This window comes from Tupaia chinensis, unplaced genomic scaffold, assembly GCF_000334495.1.
Source record: "Tupaia chinensis unplaced genomic scaffold, TupChi_1.0 Scaffold000451_2, whole genome shotgun sequence".
NCBI lineage: Eukaryota > Metazoa > Chordata > Mammalia > Scandentia > Tupaiidae > Tupaia > Tupaia belangeri.
In genome coordinates this window covers 1,796,658-1,816,280 of record NW_006159958.1, presented here as the reverse complement: position 1 = coordinate 1,816,280, position 19,623 = coordinate 1,796,658, and the positions used below count along the sequence as shown (strand labels likewise).

At 47.8% G+C, this 19,623-nt stretch overlaps 1 protein-coding gene across 1 annotated transcript in view; it reads right to left on the bottom strand.

Annotated features, from left to right (window-relative positions):
* Positions 1-19,623, bottom strand: part of TRAK1 (trafficking kinesin protein 1) — a gene marked incomplete in the record, with an annotated part of 158,584 nt that overhangs the window by 7,986 nt on the left and 130,975 nt on the right. The window contains 2 exon segments of the mRNA XM_014590466.2: positions 11,291-11,509; positions 19,570-19,623. Of these exon segments, the coding sequence (XP_014445952.1) occupies positions 11,291-11,509; positions 19,570-19,623 (273 nt within the window).

The window sequence follows — 19,623 nt, the reverse complement described above, 5'->3', positions numbered from 1 at the left end:
TGTGTGTGTGTATATATATATATATACACACACACACACACATACACATATACATATCCACAGACACACACACACACACACACACAAACACCACTAGTTATGTAGAGTATTTGAAACAAATACAAGCTTTTCTGTCTATGGGATTAAAATGCAAGTTCATTCGGGTGCAAAAAATGTGAAATCCGTACATAGTCTTTTCGTAATGGTCACTTTCCATGAACTCATATAAGACCATCCATATAAGTCATCCCAATAGGGTGAAATACAATAGTTATTCTTTTAAACTATACTTATTCTGCGATGACAGTGAGACCTCCTGTCTCTGGATCATTAAACCCTCTCTGAAACTATGAGATACTCTTTGGCTTCATGTGTTCCCTAAAGCCTAGACCCAACCATTGATAATTAAAAACAATTTTTTTATCAATGCCTCTAAATATCTTGCTCCTTGTTCCATCTTCTTTGCAAATCCCAGCCCTGAAAAACTTCCTTCTACACACTGCCAGCTTCTGCTACTTTTTCACCCAGCAGCTAGTCTAAACTGGCACCACGCCCATATTGTTTCGTCAGGGAAACATTTCCCTTTGGGTATGTTCAGTATTTCTCTATGATCTCTTGCCCTCAGCTCAAGATGCCACTAATCTTAAAAACAAAGATTTAAAAAGCTCAGTCCCCAGAGACCTCCTGGGAGAAAATGGATTAGGGTTCTCAGAGGCCATGAGGACTCAAAGGCTGGGAAGATTCAAAAAGCTGTGAACTAGAATCTTCTAGCTCTTTATGGTAAGTTTCCTCTTGGATTTGACAAAAAGGAAAAATAAAACAAAAACAACAGATCGGTGCCCCGGGCCTACAGATCCACACACAGTTGATTGCATCTTAAAAGAAAACCGGGAACCGGATGAAACAAACCAAAAATGGTTGGAGACACGCAAACTGAAGGCAGGCAAAACCAAGCCAGAGCACACACACAAAAAAATGGTCACAGTGACTAGCGGGACAAGCAAGACCAGTTTGCCCCAGCTGGTTATGGTCTGGCCCAGCTGTGTGTGTGTCACAGAGGGCACCTGAGGTCCCTGGCGTGGCAGCCAGCACCACAGCCACAGGAGCAAACTGTTCACCACAGGAGTTCCCGGCAAGGGGAGAGGGAGGGCAAACATATAATAATAGCCTTTATGAATCTTTGCTTTTCAATCAATAAATGCAATGGCCTAGGAACTCAGATCACTGAGAAACTGCTGCAAGCAAAACAAAACAAAAATGGGATAAGCTATGAAGGGAAGGCGACCGACAATCACGATTCTCAGCCTGCCACAAGGTCTAGAAACAAAAGCAACAAGAAGCCTGAAAAAAGCATCCCAAATGAAAGGGGGGGGGTGGGGGCGGGAAGCAGTCAATAGAAAGAATTAAGACGACACGGTTGAAAGAGAGAGAACATTTTTTTAAAAATCAAAGCAAGTCTGGATTTACAATGAGAAGCGCACCCCATGTAACCACGTGGCCAGGATAGCAAATCAAAAGGACATGAATATTCCCTTCCTCTCCCACCCCATCACATTTTAGACCCCCGATTGCAGCAGGTAGTGGAAGGTGGGCATTAGAGCAGAAGCCAAACCCATCTTTAACAAATGGATTTGGGGGGGAGAGGAAAAGGCTGCTAAAAATTCAGAAGTCATCATGGCCCAGAAGCATCAGAGAGTTTTAGAAAACCCAGAAGATCAACAAGTGTCAAAACTGGCCAAGCCAGAGATTCAGCCCCTCCAAAAATACCGCCGGATGCCTGGACTCGAGAGCTGTCCACGTGTCATCACAGGCTGCCAGGCCGCTGCTGCACCTCCCTTCCTTGGGACACAACACAGACACACAGTGAGTGGCAGAGGCTTCTGCTTGCCACAGAGAAGCAGCGAGCTGATTCCCAAAGCCCTGGGTACAACATCTCCCTGGCAGGAGTGAGACGTGGGGGAAGGATCTGCCCCAAGGCCACTGCTCTATCTAAAACTTTATCCTCTGCGGAAGATGGGAAGGCGTGTTCATCTCGAGCGGTTCCCTTTGGGGACTCAAGGGACAGGGTTCCTTGTTTGACATTCCAGCTTCCCTCCTGAATCCTTACTCTTTCTTTCCGTCTGCCTGGAGGGCCTCAGAGCGTTATGATGAGCAGATATTAAATAGGTTATGCTATTGACAACGCACACGGTCCTCATTTCATTCAGGAACAAATCTGCATTTGTCAATTTCTCACTCCTCCTCCATACCCCCAGCAAGCACACACATTCTTTAACAAAAACTGGAAACAAACAAACAAAAACCCTAATCCTTCAGTATTTTTCATCATTCTTCCTCCTCCAGGTTCTCACACTGGGAGAAAACTTGCTAAGGTTTAAAACCAATTAGTTCATGGGACCAGCAATTAGCATAATGGCTATGTCGCTGGACTCCCACATGGTCGACTGTGGTTCAAGTCTCGGACCCGGTGGCTTAAACTCACGTCAAGTGTGTGTGTGTGTGCGTGCCCAAGATCCCGAGAGGAGAATGGAGGAGAAGGGATTGTGGCATGGCCATCCCCCACGGGGGTGATTTCTCGCTTTCTGTCTCTCTGTCTCTGTTTGTCTGGCGAGCATACATGCCCTATAGCAAAAACCTCTCAAAAAAAAAAAAATTAGTTCATGATTACTTAAGGTCTTCGATGCTGGTAAATGACATACAGGTGTTAGCACACAGATTTCTTTTGTTCCGGAAACACCATATACACACGCATCCTCTGGCTAGCAGATATGGCATCTGAAGGATATACCAGAGAGAGGTAGGCTGGCCGGTGGACTGGTGGTTGGGGAAACCAGATTCCACATGACCAACCACACAGTTAAAATTCCAGCTCTACTGGGCTTAAAAACATAGTAGGGGCCAGCAGGTGGCAGAGTGGTTAAGGTGCTGGACTTAACCACTTAACCGTGGCCGACTGGTTTGAGTCCCGGACCCAGTGGCTTGAAATTCACACCAGGCACGTATGATACATGCCCCAAATCCTGAGAGGCAAATGGAGGAGAAGGGATTGCAGCGTGGCCATCCCCCCGGGGGGTGACTTCTCACTTCCTCTCTCTCTGTCTCTCTCAGGTGAGCACAGGTGCCCTATAGCAAAAGAAGCTCTAAAAAAATAAATTAAAAAAACATATAAAATAAAGACACACTGAGAACATACATGTGCATGCCCCAAAGCCTGAAAGGATGGAGACATGGAGAAGGGACTGCAGTGTGACCACACTCCGCTGTGGGGATGCTTTCTGACTCTCCCTTTCTCTCTGTCTCTAACAACTGCATGTGCCCTGTGTCAAAAAGAAAAGAAAAAGTGGGAGTTGCCCTGTTCATCTGCTCTCTCCCGCTCCCTGGCGTGCCTTCTGCCTGGAGTGGGGACAACTGCTCAGTGACCGCGCTGCTCTGGTGCCGACTGTAAAACGGGGTGGTGGGCTCTGACCGCTGCAGCCAGGGTGGGAGGTGCCCTGGCCTGGCAGAGCCGGGGCCTTCTTCCCTGCTGCCCCTGCAGACCATACTGGAGATTATCCACGAGTGGACCATGTAGACTGAAGGTGGGAGGTGGGGGGCTGCTGCTCTGTGGGACACTCAGTCTTCCCAAGGGAGAGAGGGAGGACGGCCGTGTGTGTCCTCCACAGCCCAGTGCTTCAGTCGTGAGAGCGGAAAGGAAAATAGGGAGGCCGCAGCGCCTGGGGGGACAGCTGGGACTCGCCTGTCTGGTAACCCACAGGCTACGATCTGCACACACAGCTGACACATCTCATCGGTCTCATGCCCTCCTTCCCTCACCACAGGGAACACGCTGGAGGAGAGAAGCTGTGTTCTCTCTAAAAGCCATCGCAGGCCCAGTCCTTAAATGAACCTTCACATAAGCCCACACAGTGGTGGCAGAGTCCATCTGCACTCGGGCGCTGCTACAGGGACATACAGCACATGCACGCGCGCGCGCACACACACACACACACACACACACACACACACACACACACGCTGGCGCCCACAGGCATGTTGTTGACCCAGCTTAAAAGTATGGCTTAAACTAAGCACTAAGAATATGAGTAAGGGAACCAGCAGTTAGCGTAATGGCTATGTTGCTGGACTCCCACGTAGTCAACCACGGTTCGCGTCTCGGACCCGGTGGCTTAAAACTCACGCCGGGTGCGTGTGCGTGCGTGCCCAAGATCCCGAGAGGAGAATGGAGGGGAAGGGACTGCGGCGTGGCCATCCCCCCTGGGTGGTGATTTCTCACTTTCTATCTCTCTGTCTCTCTCTGTCTTTCTGGCGAGCGCATGTGCCTGTAGCAAAAACCTCTCCAAAAGAAAAAAGAACATGAGTAAGATTTAGGTTTGTTTCCCCCTTTTCTTCTTTTTCTTTCCTTTTTTTTTTTTTTAAAGTTTTTGTTATAGGGCATGTGCACTTGCTACAGACAGACAGAAAGAGAGACAGAGAGAGGGAAAGTGATAAATCACACCCCTCTGGTGTGTGGGGGGGTGGCCATGCTGCAATCCCTTCACCTCTATTTTCCTGCTGGGATTTTGGGCCCGCATGCACACACGCCCAGTGTGAGTTTCAAGCCACCAGGTCTGGGACTCAAACTGTGCTTGGCCATGTGGGAGGTCAGCACCTGAAGCCATCATGCCATCTGCTGGCCTCTTTTCAGCATTTTTATGAGTTGATCTTACTTGGGGGGCGGGGGAGACAGAAATATTCTCAACAGGGTCTTGGTACTCCACAAGCCTCCCGGTCTGCCAGGGTAATGTGTGTGCCATGAGTTCAGGTTACCCCAGAATCTGGGCCTCCCACGTGACTCCAGTGTGGGAGAAAGGATTGTGGTGTGTCTATCCTTCCTGGGGGTGATTTCTCGCTTTCTGTCTGTCTCTCTCTGTCTGTCTGGTGAGCGCATGCACCCTGTCGCAAAAACTTCGTCCCCCTCCCAAAAAAATAAATTAATTTAAAAAATAAAAAATAACAAAAAAAGAAAAAAAATGGGTGGGCTCAGCCACCATGAGAGGAGAATGGAGGAGAAGGGATTGTGGCGTGGCCATCCCCCCCTAGAGGGTGATTTCTCGCTTTCTGTCTCCCTGTCTCTCTTTCTGGTGAGTGCACGCGCCCTATAGCAAAAAGCTCTCCCCAAAAAAAGACCTTTTCTGTCATTTCATTCGATAACTGTAACCATGAGCTCTCTTGGGAGGAAAAAAATTTCTATGATGAGCTCATGTGGGAAACATTCTATAGAACTTTGGTTTGCCCTATAATTTGTCATTAATACAAATACTGTATTAGGTGTGAATGTGGCGTTAGCAAGGGTTTTCCTCTGAGGGTAGGGGTCGGGAATCAAGAGTAGTTTCCGATGTGATAGTTCAGCTTTCTTTTTATTAATGAAAGTGATTTTTGAACTATAAAGAAAGTGTTACATAAATACAAAAAAGACATTTTTTAAGCCCTTGGGTTATCAGAGGCCATGATCAAGCTGAAAATGGGCTTGCTGCTCTTCTTTTTCTCTCACTGCCAGTGTGTGTACACTTGCCAGAGACGGGGGCCATCCCTCGCTGGGACATTGTGGTCACGCCACAATCCCTTCTCCATTTCTTCATCCTGTCAGGCCTTGACGCACACAAGCACACATGCCTGGGGGGTTTTGCAGGCCACTGGAGCTGGGATCTGAAGCACAGGCAGCCACATGGGATCCTTAATCACTGCACAACAGGGCCAGCCCTCTCTGCTTCCTAAGAAGAACTTCTCCAGCCCAGCCTCCTGCAGTTTTGTAGAGACCTCTGGTCCCGTTGGCAAGCAGACATCTAGCCAGCAAGCACTTGGGAGGTTTCTAGCACAGATCTTGAACCACATCACAAGATCTTTTTCTTGTTTTTGTACAATTTATTGGTTTCTGTAAGATTAAAAGTCTACCCTTCCTCCATGGGACTAGCAGATGGTGTAATGGTTACATTGCTGGACTCCCACAGAGTCGATCATGGTTCAAGTCGTGGGCCCAATGGCTTAAAATCCACACTGGGCGCATGTGCATGCATGCCCAAAATCCTGAGAGGAGAATGAAGGAGAAGAGATTGATTTCTCACTTTGTCTCTCTGTCTCTTTGGCAAGTGCACATCACCCTCACGCAATAATCACCCTCTCAAAAAAAAAAAAAAAAAAAAAAAGAATAAAGGTCTACCTCTCCCAGTACAATAAGATGCTTAGCCCACCCAATTCATCTAAAAAGTGCATGATTTAAGAGATAAACAATTTCACAGCATTATTTCAAGAGGCCCTGGCATTATCTTCCAGAGAACAAAGGAATTTTAGGATGCTGTTATAATGTCAAAAGGGCAGAGGCAAGAAATAAAAATAAAAAATAAAAATCTCATTGATTCCGTCTGACACCAACAAAGCTGGCCCCTACCTCCTCTCATCCTTCCTTCTGTGACAGACACCCAGGGACACAGGGAGCTGGTGGCTGAGCTGCATAGTGGCCTTTACTGCTACTGCTTTTGAAGCCAATCCAAGCAAGCACGTCCCCACACCTCCCTGGGCAGTGTGGTTGATTGGGAGTGTCCAGTACAGAGACCCACTCCTCAGCAATCCCCATGGGGTCACTGGAGTGTGGGAGGGCCCTCTCACAGTTTTCAGAGGTGAGGATGCTGCAGAAACCTCTCTGGACAAGTAGGCTTTGTTCTAGAAATTTTACGTAGGGTAGACTCTATGATACTTGTTCAGAGGAGCCAATCCTTTCATCCTTCATTCATTTTCCCACTTCCGGGCTGCAGCTGGCCTGGTTCACTCTGACTTAACACAAATTCTTATGTAAGTGCACAAGGGCTTCCTTAAGCTCCTAACACAGGTGGGCGTGAGCAGACCTCCCGCTCTTTCTATAACCACCAAACTCCCCGAGCTGCTACAAAACTAGGGCTGAGTGGAAAAGGGGTCCCAACAGAGTAGGGACTTGCCATCGGCTCCCTCAGTGGAGACAACAGGAAGGGGTTTCCCCGCCCCCCACAGTCTAGACCCCATGGACTAGACCCATAGGACCCTCAGCCACTTTCCCTTCACAGGCCTATCTGGACCTGCTTCTGTGGCCTGCTATGAGACAAAAAGCAAGACCACAGGCGCGTATGGATGTGCTCCAACTGGCCCTGCCCTAAACACAGCTACAAGAATGGGCAGTTCCAGAACATTCCATAGCTCCCTTTTACCCTGAGTGGGTCTTCTCCCTCCTTGCTCAGAACTCACTGCAGGACAGTACCTGGAGCTCTGTACCACACATGGAAGTGACAAAAGAAGCTAATGCTTGGCTTTTGCCTCTGGTGTCTGGGTGCTAGAGATTTAGGGGATGGCTGAATGGCAGGTGTGACCAGGTATAATTTTTACCTTCCACGCTGACTTTAGGATCTGGTCCCAGTGATGATACAACTCCATCACGGAGCTACTGCCAGACAGCATGGCAGTGATGGGAGAAGTCTGAGCCTGAATTAGGTCAATTCCCCCACATGGAATGGTCACACGTATGGGTAAACAATGAACTGACCTTTAACTCCTTCTACTGGGATTGCTTTCATCTCACCTCTTTCTGACCTTCGAGGATCAAAGTATCCAAGATAATTCACCTGCTGATTCTTCCAGCCAGCCAACTTCCAACTTAGCCGTGTGACTTTAACTGTTCATCCTTTCCCACCCAACGTACGGCATACTGGCAGGAGGGCTGGCCCTGTAGCGTAGTGGTTAAGGGAGCCATATCTCACATGGTGGATAATGCAGTTTGAGCCCCAGACCCAGCAACCTGAAAATCAGACTAGGCAGGACCAGCAGATGGAGTAATGGTTATGTCACTGGACTCCTACATGGCTGACCATGGATGGAGTACTGAATCCAGCAGACTGAAACTCACACTGGGCATGTGTGCGTGCCAAGATCCCAGGAGGAGAATGAAGGAGAAGGGACTGTGACATGACCATCTCACTTTCTCACTTTCTCACTTTCCCTCTCACTGTCTCTGTCTCTCTCTCCCCAGTGAGTGCACTCACTCTAAGGCAAAAACCTATACAGTAAAGAAAGAAAATCGCACCAGGCATGTGTGTGCGCTCCAAATCTCAACAGATAAATGGAGAAGGGACTTCGGTGTAACCACATCCCACTGGGGATTCTGTCTCTTGTCCCTCTTCTGTCTCTGGCAAGCATGTGTGCCCTCTAACAACAAAATACAAAGAAACAGAATACTGACAAGGTAAGAACCAACTCTGATAAGAACCAACTCTGATAAGATGCTTTTTGTAGAAATGAAACCATGAAACATAGCACTGAAATGAATTAACACTATAATCTAAGAATTGTCTTAAGCAGTCCATTTTAATCATCTAAATTATTTACAATACAATGACATGGTATCATCCTTTCAAAGACATGAGATTATAAAAACTAGCAAGTGATGCTTCAAATAATACATTGAAATATATCGGTAACTTGTTCTCAGTGCTCTGCAGTTTTTCTCCAGTAGACAGCAGGCTATGAAGGCACCCAGTACAGTCTCCTAGCGCCCGCCCATCACACCACGTAAGAGAAAAACAATCAATCACCTTCTGTCTTTGAAGTTGCTCCTACTGAGTCTTCCCAGGCAAATGGTAGCTCCCAAGATGGTGCCATTTGCCAAAAAAGCCAAGCAGTAAGGGCAGACCAAGGCAGGGGCAAGACTAGCCTGATACAAATCCCAAGACAGGATGCCCATGCCTTTCCCCGACGTGTTATCTGTATGCCTGCAGTTCTGTGACTATAGAAAGAACCCCTCAGGACCTCCAGGATGACTGACTTACAGAGTGATATGCTTCTTTTATTTTAAAGAGGTTTTTGCTATAGGACACATGCTCACCAGAAAGACAGAGACAGAAAGTGAGAACTCACTCCCAAGGGGGATGGCCATGCTGCAATCCCTTCTCCTCCATTCTCCTCTCGGGATCTCGGGCACGCACACACACGCGCCCGGCATGAGTTTAAGTCACCAAGTCCAGGACTCAAACTGCGGTCAACACCATGGGAGTCCAGCGACATAGCCATTATGCCAACTGCTGGTCCCATGGAGCGATATGCTTCTTAATCTCCAAAAATAAAAATGGTTTTTGTCATTCTCGATAGAGAAAAGAGTCAAATCACTGCTCACACTCTCTGCATTGAGGTTTTAGAGATGAGTCTTACCCAGAAAAGAAGCTCAAAAGAACTCTTGTCTACAGGATCAGACCTTCCCCAAATTTACCTTCAGCAACTTAGATCATTCTTTCCTGACAACACACCCCTACCCTGACCCTTCTACAGTTTCAACTACAAATGCGCATGCCTCTCCTCAAATAAAGTTGCTGGGATGAATTTGCTGCAGGTCTGAGTCATGAAGGGAAAAGCCAAGAAATATGGTAAGAAAAATGGTTAAGGGACTGGATACCACGTGGCTGACTACAGTTCAAATCCTGGCCCTGGGATCTTGTAAAATATGCCAGGTGCATGCGTTTGCATGAAAAAAAAGAAAAGAAAAGAAAGAAAGAAAGAAAAGTGGTCAGGCCTTTAGTCCTCCTAATTGGTCCCTTCTCTCCTGTTCTCGAAGACTAAGTGCTTTGTTGACTTGATTAACTTTATTCCTTCTGTACAACTTAAAGATACACCTACTGGTGCTTCTTTGAACTTCTAGAATTTGCCTTCGGTCCTACCTACAAGGCTGCAGGGAGGCCATCACACTCAACAAGACACCTAGCTCTGCAACCACAAAAATAAATAAATATAAATAACAATAAAAAGTCAGCCGAACACTGTGTTTCTTCCAGATGGGCACTGGGGTTGACCACAGAGGGGGATGTGACCCTGTAGCTGGCTTGAGCGTGTAGATACTAAATAATAGACATTTTTCTTCCCTCATAAGATGAATCTGGCAACTAATCTAAAAGAAAAAAAAATCCAACGGTAAATAAGCCTACGTGCAAAAAGAATCCTTTTTACTCAATAACTCCTCTAAGGTTTGTCAAAGATCAAAAGGCAAGTTGGTCCCCAGTCAAGTCCCTTGGCCACGACTGTCTGAAGTGAGCTGGCAGAGAGGGGACACCAGCGAGAACCTTGGCTCGCTCTGGCCTTGACAATGAAAACTGTGAATCACAAAGACGAACGCCCATTCTTCAAACCTGGTGACTCGGGAATGTCATGAGGATGACAACACTGGGTTAATTCATCTGTCTCTGGGTCTTGTCCCTTATCCCACAAGAGCTCTTTGTCTACGCAGCACAATGAGGTCCAGGAGAACAGGGCGAAGTGTACTGATGGGGAACAGCACCCACGAGACCCCATGATACCCAGGGATCCTGAGCACAAAGCTTTTCATCCCACTGGGGTGTGGATAAGTCTACAAGCTCATGGCCACCCTTTGAATGCTTCGAGGATGTATAGGGGTGGGGGTCAGCCGGTGCCCCTTCATAGACTCGTCTAGTATCTTCTCCTGGGAGAGGTTACTTTCTCTTTTGGGTTTGGTGTATTGCTAAAACACTTGGAAAAAATCCACCTTGAAGACTTTTGTAAACTGGACAGAAAGCAACATATGTACCTTCACCGAAATGAAGGAAGGAAGTAGACTGATCTGTCAAGGACGGTCTGATATCCTGGACATTTTCTGAGTTTGTCCCAACTCCATTGAAACGTTGCATACGGGTAACAGATTGTCTCATTCACCTTCTGAAAGTTCCAGCATTCATAATTTCCTTAAAACTGCCCAACTCGCTTCAGTACAGAAACCACCGGGGGACTTGAGAATGTGACCCTTGGACAACGGGAGATACCCGGAAGAGGGTAAAGGGCCCTGATGTTCTCAGGAGAAGCCAAGAATCCAATTCTTTTTAGCAGCCTTTTCTGCCCCCATTTGAAGAGCCCTCCTGGGCCATGCAGCTCCCAGATGAAGAGGGAGCTACATCCATTGATACAAAAAGGAGGCCGCAGACTCCATTGAAAAACAGAACCGCACAATGGGAATGCTTTAGTCATCACCCACACAGACGAGCAGAAGCTACAGACAGAGAGCCACTACGGATGGTGCCCGGGACAGAGGTGAGAATGGCCCAGAGCTCTGCCTCCGGTAAAGGTGCCAAGTTTATAGTAGGACTTATGGCGGTGCCCTCACCAGACCCCTCCTCCTCCTCCTCCTCCTCCTCCGTGGCCGCTGGCGGCTCCTGCATCTCCTCTGGGGAGGCCTGAGGCTGGCTCGGGTAACTTCTGCTGCCTGAGACAGTCACGTGTCCTCGGGACCTCTCACCTGAGGTCTCTGGGTGCTGCACTGGCGTGGAGGTAGCTAGGCCCGGGAGAGAAATGTGGTCACCTGTGTCGTCTTCTTCAAAGTCGTTAAGGCAGTACACTTCATCCAGGTCTACGTCCAGAGTCCGGAAGCCCTTGGTCACCACACCAGGCCGGGGGTCCAGGATGCCCCCCAGGTGAGGCTGGGCCAACTGCTGCCAGTGGTGAAGTGTAGCAGAGCCTTGTAGGAGAAAGGGAAGAGAAAAAGGGGGCAGGGAGAAGGGAGGGTTAGTGTGGGAGTTGAAGATCATGGCCCCCCTCAGAGGTTTTAGCGTGAGCCCTGGCAAGCCGACCCTCCATGGTGGGTTGTGGTGGAGACAGCAGTGGAGCTGCCTTGGCCCTTCCTGTCACACCCCGGGAGTTCATACCCTGCATGCCCAATCGAGGCCATCAGCAATTGACTTCTGAAGTAAAGTAAATGTTGTGCTATATGCAAGCGAGTTTAGGGACAAAGTCTGTATTTTAATCAACCGATGTCAACTCTAAAAGTCAACACATCATCATTGTATAGATAGAAAATGGGGGGAAAAATGGCAGGACAAACACGAAATGGGGATGAGGTCATGGGTACCAAATCTATACTGCCCCTGACTTCCCAACGCTGGGAACAGGGAGACACAAGCCCAGCCAGAGTTAAGACGGTATCAAACCAACTGCAGGGCCCAGGAGAGAAAAGGCAAAAAATGAATTAAGGAAACACAGAGAGAAGTGGTCAGTATGGTCAATAAACACCTGCGTTACTTAGGTTTTCTGTGTTCACTGTAACCTGGGGAGATCTCAGGGTGAGGCAGAGGGATGCAGGTCAAAGAGGTGTGATTTAAGAACACGGTAAGGCCACACAAAGGTCTAAAGAACAGGGGCTGATCTCCTTGGTGACACCAGACCCCGGGACTCAGATGACATCGCACAAGGTCTGTAATAACACCAGAGTGTGTCCCTGAGGACCTTCAGGTGTCACTGGGTCCTGCAGCAAGCGGCGTGCCAAGGCCCAGGTGCTTAGGGAACCCAGGTGCGCTCTCAGAGAAGCACCCTAAGAAGCTCAGCATGCTGCAAGGTCCTGAGGTTCTGCCCAGCCTCTTCGACAAAGCAACCCCTTCTCCTCTTGGGGCACGTATTAACACCTCACACAATACCAGTAATAATGGCGTGTGGCCTGGAGGGTTACAAGTTCTTGTCCTGTCTAGAGATGAAGTTACCCAAACACACAGAGCCACACAAAGAAATGTTCTACACTCAAAAGAGAGCCTTTTAGAGAAGTTCCTAGCCCTCGGAAGGTAGGAGCCTTCCCCCACAAATGGCCACCCACCAGTTACCACTGGTTTACTACACAGGTTACCACTGGGGTATTTGTCAGGTAGGCAAGAATATTTGCAGCTACCAGGCTGCCCTGGGGAGGGAAGGAAGAGGAGCCAAGGATGCCAGGGCTCAGCAATGCGGGACAAGAGCGAAGAGAGGAGAAAAGCAGACAGACAGCAGGTACGGGGCTGTCCAGGGCCACTGCTGTGCCCAGGAAATTCACCATCTCCGAACGCCACCAGGAAATAACTTCCCAAGGCAATCTCAGCCAGACAATCTTCAGAGAATTTAGCAAATGGGCAATTCCAAATTCACTCAAAAGAAAAAACGCACACACACACACACACCACTCTCCCAATGTTTAGGGTTCCTAGATACACCCTTGAAATCTATCTTAGCAACAGATATGACTCAAATCAACTGAATATAAAATAAATGATAAAAAGATCATAAAGAAGCAACTACAGTGAAACAGGGGCTCGCGTACTTGTCCTCTCTCGGTGTTACGGTTCATGGAGAAGACTGGTTCTCAAACCGAACACTTTTGTCCCCAAGGGGACATTTGGCAATGCTTGGGGACATGTTGGTTGTCATGACTACGGAGGAAGAAGGGGATGCTACAGGATGCTGTTTAACATCCTACAGGTCACAAGGCACCTCCTACAACCAAAAAATGGCCCCGATCCAGACAAGAATGAGAGCCCCTGCTTTAGAGATAAAGGTTTCCCAACTCTCAGATCTGCTCAGACTTAAGAGAAAGCTACAGACCCACCCTGCAAAGGGGATTCATGCACCAGTAACAGGGTATAAATGTGACCGGAGCTTTGCAGATCTGCCAAAATCCGTTCACGGGGAGGCCACTGCACAGTTCGAATCCTGGCCCTGGTGGCTTGAAAAACACACTGGGTGCACATGCGCTTAAAATCCCGATAGGGGGACCAGCAGTTAGCATAATGGCTATGTCGCTGGACTCCCACATAGTCGACTGCGGTTCGCGTCCCTGACCTGGTGGCTTAAAACTCACGCCGGGCGCGTGTACGTGCGTGCCCAAGATCCCGAGAGGAGAATAGAGGAGAAGGGATTGCGGCATGGCCATCCCCTCTGGGGAGTGATTTCTCGCTTTCTGTCTCTCTGTCTGTCTCTGTCTGTCTCTGTCTGTCTGGCGAGCGCATGCACCCTATAGCAAAAACCTCTCCAAAAAAAAGAAAATCCCCCCCCAAAAAAAAAAAAAATTAAAAAAAATCCCGATAGGATGGAGAAAGGGGAGAAGAGAGGATGGTGTGACCACGCCCTGTTGGAAAGTGCTGTCTTCCTCTCTCTGCTATGCACACACCCCCTCCGGCAAACAGGTGGCACAGTGACTCAGGCACTGGACCCCCACGTGGCTAACCATGGTTACAGCCCTGGACTCAGCGGCTTGAGACTCATGCCAGGCACATGTGTGTGCGTGTCCAGAATCTCGAGAGGAGAAGGGAAAAGGGACCGTGGCATGGCCATCCTCCCTGGAGGTGATTTTTCACTCTCTCTCTGTGTCTCTGGCAAGTGCAAACATCCTATAACAAAAATCTCTCTTAAAAACATAAATAAATGAAAGAGTAGCAGCAGCATTATCCACACTTTATATTCGGGACACAGAGGCACCCTAATAGTCAGGGAACTGCCGAGAGGCACTTAATTCCTAGTGGCATAGCTGGGGTTTGGAGGGAAAGGCCAGGTTTTCCTGACCATTGTACAATCTCCCTGTGCAATCCACAGGTCTAAGAACAGGCCAGGGCACAGTGCTCCAGCCAGGAACCCGCTGCATGGACCACATAAATAGTCACCAGGAAAACCTTCAGGCCAGTGCCCAGAGCCTGCCAGGGGACACACACAGTCCCACTGATGGGATTTCTCTGCCACCCTGGGAACCCCATTCATACTGCATACGGGGCACCGTGGACATGCTCACTGGCTACACAGGCACATTCTGGCATCAGAATAGCACCAGGGAGAAGTCGTAAGCCATTGTCACCTCCAGCTTGGGACTGCATCACAGAGCCTGGGCACACATGGGCACGTCTCTGACTTTAGGAAGGAGAAGATTAGGGGGACCAGCAGTTAGCGTAATGGAAGGAGAAGATTAGGGGAGCCAAGAGGTGCTGGGAAGTGAAGAACCAGGGCAAGGAAATGCCAAACCCCATCCTTTTCAAGGGGGTTCAAGATGCTTTTAATCCACAAGGAAAGAACCAGGGAGCCTGGAGGTCTGGGCCCTGCAAGAGCCCCGTAGGCCTGGATCCTCCATCTGTTCAATAAACCTCTCCTTCCTAGTGCCTTAAATGGGCCTGAGGGAGAAATGAGGCTCCCCAAGCGCGGCTGTTTGGAGTGAAGGATGTGGGAATGCGTGGACCTGTCTGCATTCCTGAAACTGAGCCAAGGACATTGAGCCCAATTACAAGCGCAAGATGATGCAGAAAGATGCATCAAACTCGGATTTTTACCCCAAGTCCTGGGCATCCCGACTCATACAAGAACAGCTGGTCGGGGGGCCAGCGGATGGTGTAGCAGTTACATCGTTGGGCTCCTACAAGATCCTAGGAGGAGAATAGAGCAGACGGAACTGCAGCATGGCCCTCTCCCCCAGCCCCGGGGGTCGGGGAAGGTAGTGGTGATTTCTCACTGTCTCTTGTCTCTCCCTCTCTCCCCAGTGAGCGTACATGACCGAAGGCAAAAATCTCTCTAAAAAATAAAATAAAATAAAGAGGAGCTGACCGTTCCTGGGCACATCCCAAGTGTCAGGCACTCTTCTGAGAGGTCTACATTATAGCCTGCATATTTACACAGGTCTACCTCTATCATTTAAACACAACGACCATCACCACTGCTCATCTTCATAACCCTGCTGTCTCCATTTTACAGATGAGGAAACTGAGTCCAGAAGGTAAGCAGCTGGCTAGCTGATCTGGGACTAAAATCAGGCCAGTATCTACTTACTTAACTCTATAAACTGCCACTAAGTAGTGACAAGGCCCCACATACGGGAGTCTCAGTAATCTAGTCAATGACCACCTGAATGGCTTTTCTAATCCCCACATAGGTGATTTCTACTCTACAGATGTGAATATTGGATCAGCCATGAAGCCTAGTGGCTGAAGGAGCCAGATCCCACAACGTTGACCATGGTTTGAAACCCGGCCGGCCCCAGTGGCCTGGAAACACACTGGGTGTGTGTGCATGCGTGCCTAAAATCCTAACAGGATACAGAAATGGAAGGAGGGTTGTGGCATGACCACACCCCATGGGGGAGTGCTTTCTCTCTCTCTCTCTCTCTCTCTCTCTCTCTCTTTCTCTGCCTCATTTCCCATTAGTAAGTGCATGTGACCTCTGGAAATTAAAAAAGTAAATCCCGGTGAAAGCTACTTCAGACCCACTATGTGATTCAGTTATGCTACTGGGCTCATGGTTCATCTCCACTCCCAGCTAGTACCAAGGCCCCGAGGGGGTGTGCCAAGCCCAGAGCCTGGACAGAACACCTCAAACTTCTCCCCCACCACGCCCATTCCTGAACCACCATGGAGGAGTTCCACTGACTTCCTGGGTGCCTGAAGCCCTTCCCCCCTTTCATACACAAGAGCATTCAAATTATGAGTCGCATCTTAATCAGGGCCCTATTGCCTCCTTCCTATTCATTTCCCCAGCTCACTTGCTGACCTGGCCTCTTTAACTTGTAAAATGCATAGCAGGTGAATCGCTGTAGTGTTAGCTAACTCCATAACCAATTCAACCTAAGACCTGCCCGCTCCTCCCACCTATGTGAAAATGAGGCTGGGGTCAAGTAATGGAGCAAGGAAAGATAGGAAGCTTCATGTTCCCGGTTGGCACCAAGACAAAAGTTCTATGGAACAAGAATGCAGACAGTGGGAGAAATGGAAGTACCATCATTGCCCCATCCCTGTCTGCTTCCCTTCCACACCTTCCACACTATTCCAGCTGATAAGTATCCGTGTCATCAAGGAAAAAGAAAATCCAATCTACTTATGTCAGAGGAACCTCTGGGGTTTCAAAGATGAAAGGAAACCTCTTGGATAATGTCAAGTGTAGAAGTCTATGGTTTGCACTAATTACACGTTCACTTATGTATTTGGAAACACTACCTTGGCTATCACGAATCAGAAAGGAGCAGCAAAATACAGGAAGAGAAAGATTGCCTGCCTCAGTCTTTTCCTCAGATCTCTCTTTCTAGGTTGAATGTTTTGTTTGCTCTTTACCTGCTTAAAACTCTTAGGGGAAGAGGAAAGAGATAAGAGTGCTAGCGTTATTAAACACCCAGCTAGCTATCTGGGCTAACACCAATAAGCAAATGGCAAGGTTAATGAGCTAGGTAAGGGAGACCCAGATGGAGACACAGATTGGCTGTCTGCTATGACACCAGCCAACATTCTCCAGGGGCCTTACCCCAGGTACATTTCCCTGGGCTGCTGGAGATCAGGGGATCCTATCAGCTTCGCAGAGACGAATGCAAAAGGATGACAGAAGAGCATCATGCCAGCCCAGCACGATGCTGGAGTTCCATAGTCCTCCATGCCTAAGCTGCTGGAACAGGGGCATGTCTGGGGAGCCTAGGTTTTAATGAGCAACTAGTAGGTGGCAGGCACAATATAAAACACACGACATTGACTCCTCTTCCTCACCGTAATCTTGGTGGACAGCCATGAGCCTCTTTCATGGTTAAGTGAAACAAGGCTTAAAAGGTGTGGTCATTTATCCAGTGCCACGGGTAGAGCTGCCCTGAACCTGCAGTTAGGTAGACTTCCGTGTCAGTCTCCCACCTTAACAAATTAAACACAGTTAACACACACAAAAAAATTATGGACAGAAGGAAGAAAAAAAATATTGGTTGTATTTTAAATAGCTAAGAAATCGAAGAATTACAAAATGGAGCCAAAAGGACCTATATGAGAATGTAGGCCACGGTGGTAAGCTAGAACTTTTCAATTTATTATAAAGGTTTTTTATATAGTATGGTTTTTATAGTTTTATATAAAAAGTTGAATAAAACTTGTTATTGAAAGATTTTTTTATACTTTAGCTTCCTGGGACCTGAGTATTATAGATGAAAGTCATCTTGCAAATCCAATGGGATTTCTTCTTATTCTATTAACTAATCACAAAAATACTAAGTTACAAGGTTAAAATAAAGATGGGACCAGCAGTTGGCATAATGGCTAGGTCACTGGACTCCTATGTAGTTGACCATAGTTTGAGTTCTGGACTCAGTGGCTTAAACTCATGCCAGGCGCGTGTGCGTGCGTGCTCAAGATCCCGAGAGGAGAATGGAGGAGAAGGGATTGCGGTGTGGCCATCCCCCCTGGGGGGGGGTGATTTCTCTCTTTCTATCTCTCTGTCTCTATCTTTCTGGAGAGCACACATGTCCTATAGCAAAAACCTCTTTAAATAAAAAAGAAAGAAAGGAAGAAAGAAAGATGAACTGGCCAAATAAATCTTTTTAAAAAAGTCTTTCTATGATGTGTTTTGAAAATAAATCCCCCCCAAATTTTTAGATGATCTAATGAAACACAGAATCAAATTCAGAAAGCAGACAAGATAGAGATGATAAATTCCAATGATCTTTGAGAGACAAAAGAGAAAAAAAAATAAAATAAAATAAAGGCAGAAAGTAAAATTGCAGAAATGGAAGATTTTATTGAAAGAAAACAGACATAACGTGGATCAAAAAACAATCGCCAAGCTTACAACTGAACGAACAATGAAAAAAGTGACCCACCCCTTTACTGAAAGCTAGGAAAGGCCTAAATTTACAATGAAAAATGAATCAGGAAAGCAGAATGGTAGCCCACCCTCTTCCTTCCTTTGGAAAATAGGGACCCTGAAAAGTCTTGGATCTTTAACAAGCACGACCTCACCTGACAAGCATGCGTTCTCAACAGGGCACGGTGGCACCCAAGAGGCAAAAAACTCTTAGAGCGAAAATAACTACTTCTTTTAGCACAGACGCACACAGGGTGCATAAACAGGGAGTCTTTGGTATTAAGATCTCATGAGGGAGGTACCATTAGGGGAAAAAAAAAATAATAAAAGTTGGGAAATACCACCTTATAGAAACTGTGATGTGGCTTAACCTCAGAAATGTAATACAGAATATTCTAGAACGTCTCAAACTCACATGAGTTTCAGACCCAAAAGAGTAAGAGAGGAGAAAAAAAAATACAAAGACTTGGTTCTTGGCCAGGGAGTAGGAGGTGGAGGGAAAGCAGCTTAAAAATGCTTAAAGCCAAAAAAGAAAAAGGGTGAGTTTTTCTTCAATTTAATCATCTAAAGAGCTCATGATATTAACAAGTAAACGGCCCCTGGAAAAGGTGGCTGAAGGAGGTTACAGAACTCACTTGCCTACACAGCAACCCCCTCCCAAACTGCAGACTTTAGGAGCCTTGTTCAGGACTCGCTGCATCTGCAAAAAGCAACAAACTTTCTATGAAGATAACTCTGCACGTGAGGCCACAAGTCACTTTTAGGTGGTTACTGGGACAAAAAAAAAAGCAAAAACGCAAACTTCCACTTGCCCCAGCTCCTTGACACTTCTGGAAATTTGAGAAGCCAAAGTATTTCTCTCTACACTTGTCAGAGCCCCCAGGCATGACCTAGTTATTTTCTGGGTCTGCAGGCAGGCTTCTGCCTCTCTAGGTTTTCGCTAAGTCCTAAAGCTAAAAGAACTAGAAGGCGTCCTCTCCTGCCCTTGGGTGGGGTCTCTGCGGGCTCTGGGGACAGGGACACGGGCCTGGCTGAGGCTGCTGCTGAGCGCTCAGTTGAACTCGAACCAGCAGCGCGGGTGGCTGTCTCGGAAGAAGAAGGAGTAGGCGTTACAGAGGTGGCCCGCGTGGCGCAGGTGGATCAGGGCCCACAGGGAGTCGCTGAGGAGGACAGAGAGGGGCCGTGGCCCTGTGCGGTCACCTTCCAGGGGCTTCACGATCTGCAGCTTCTCGGGCAGGTAGGAGCGGCTGCTGA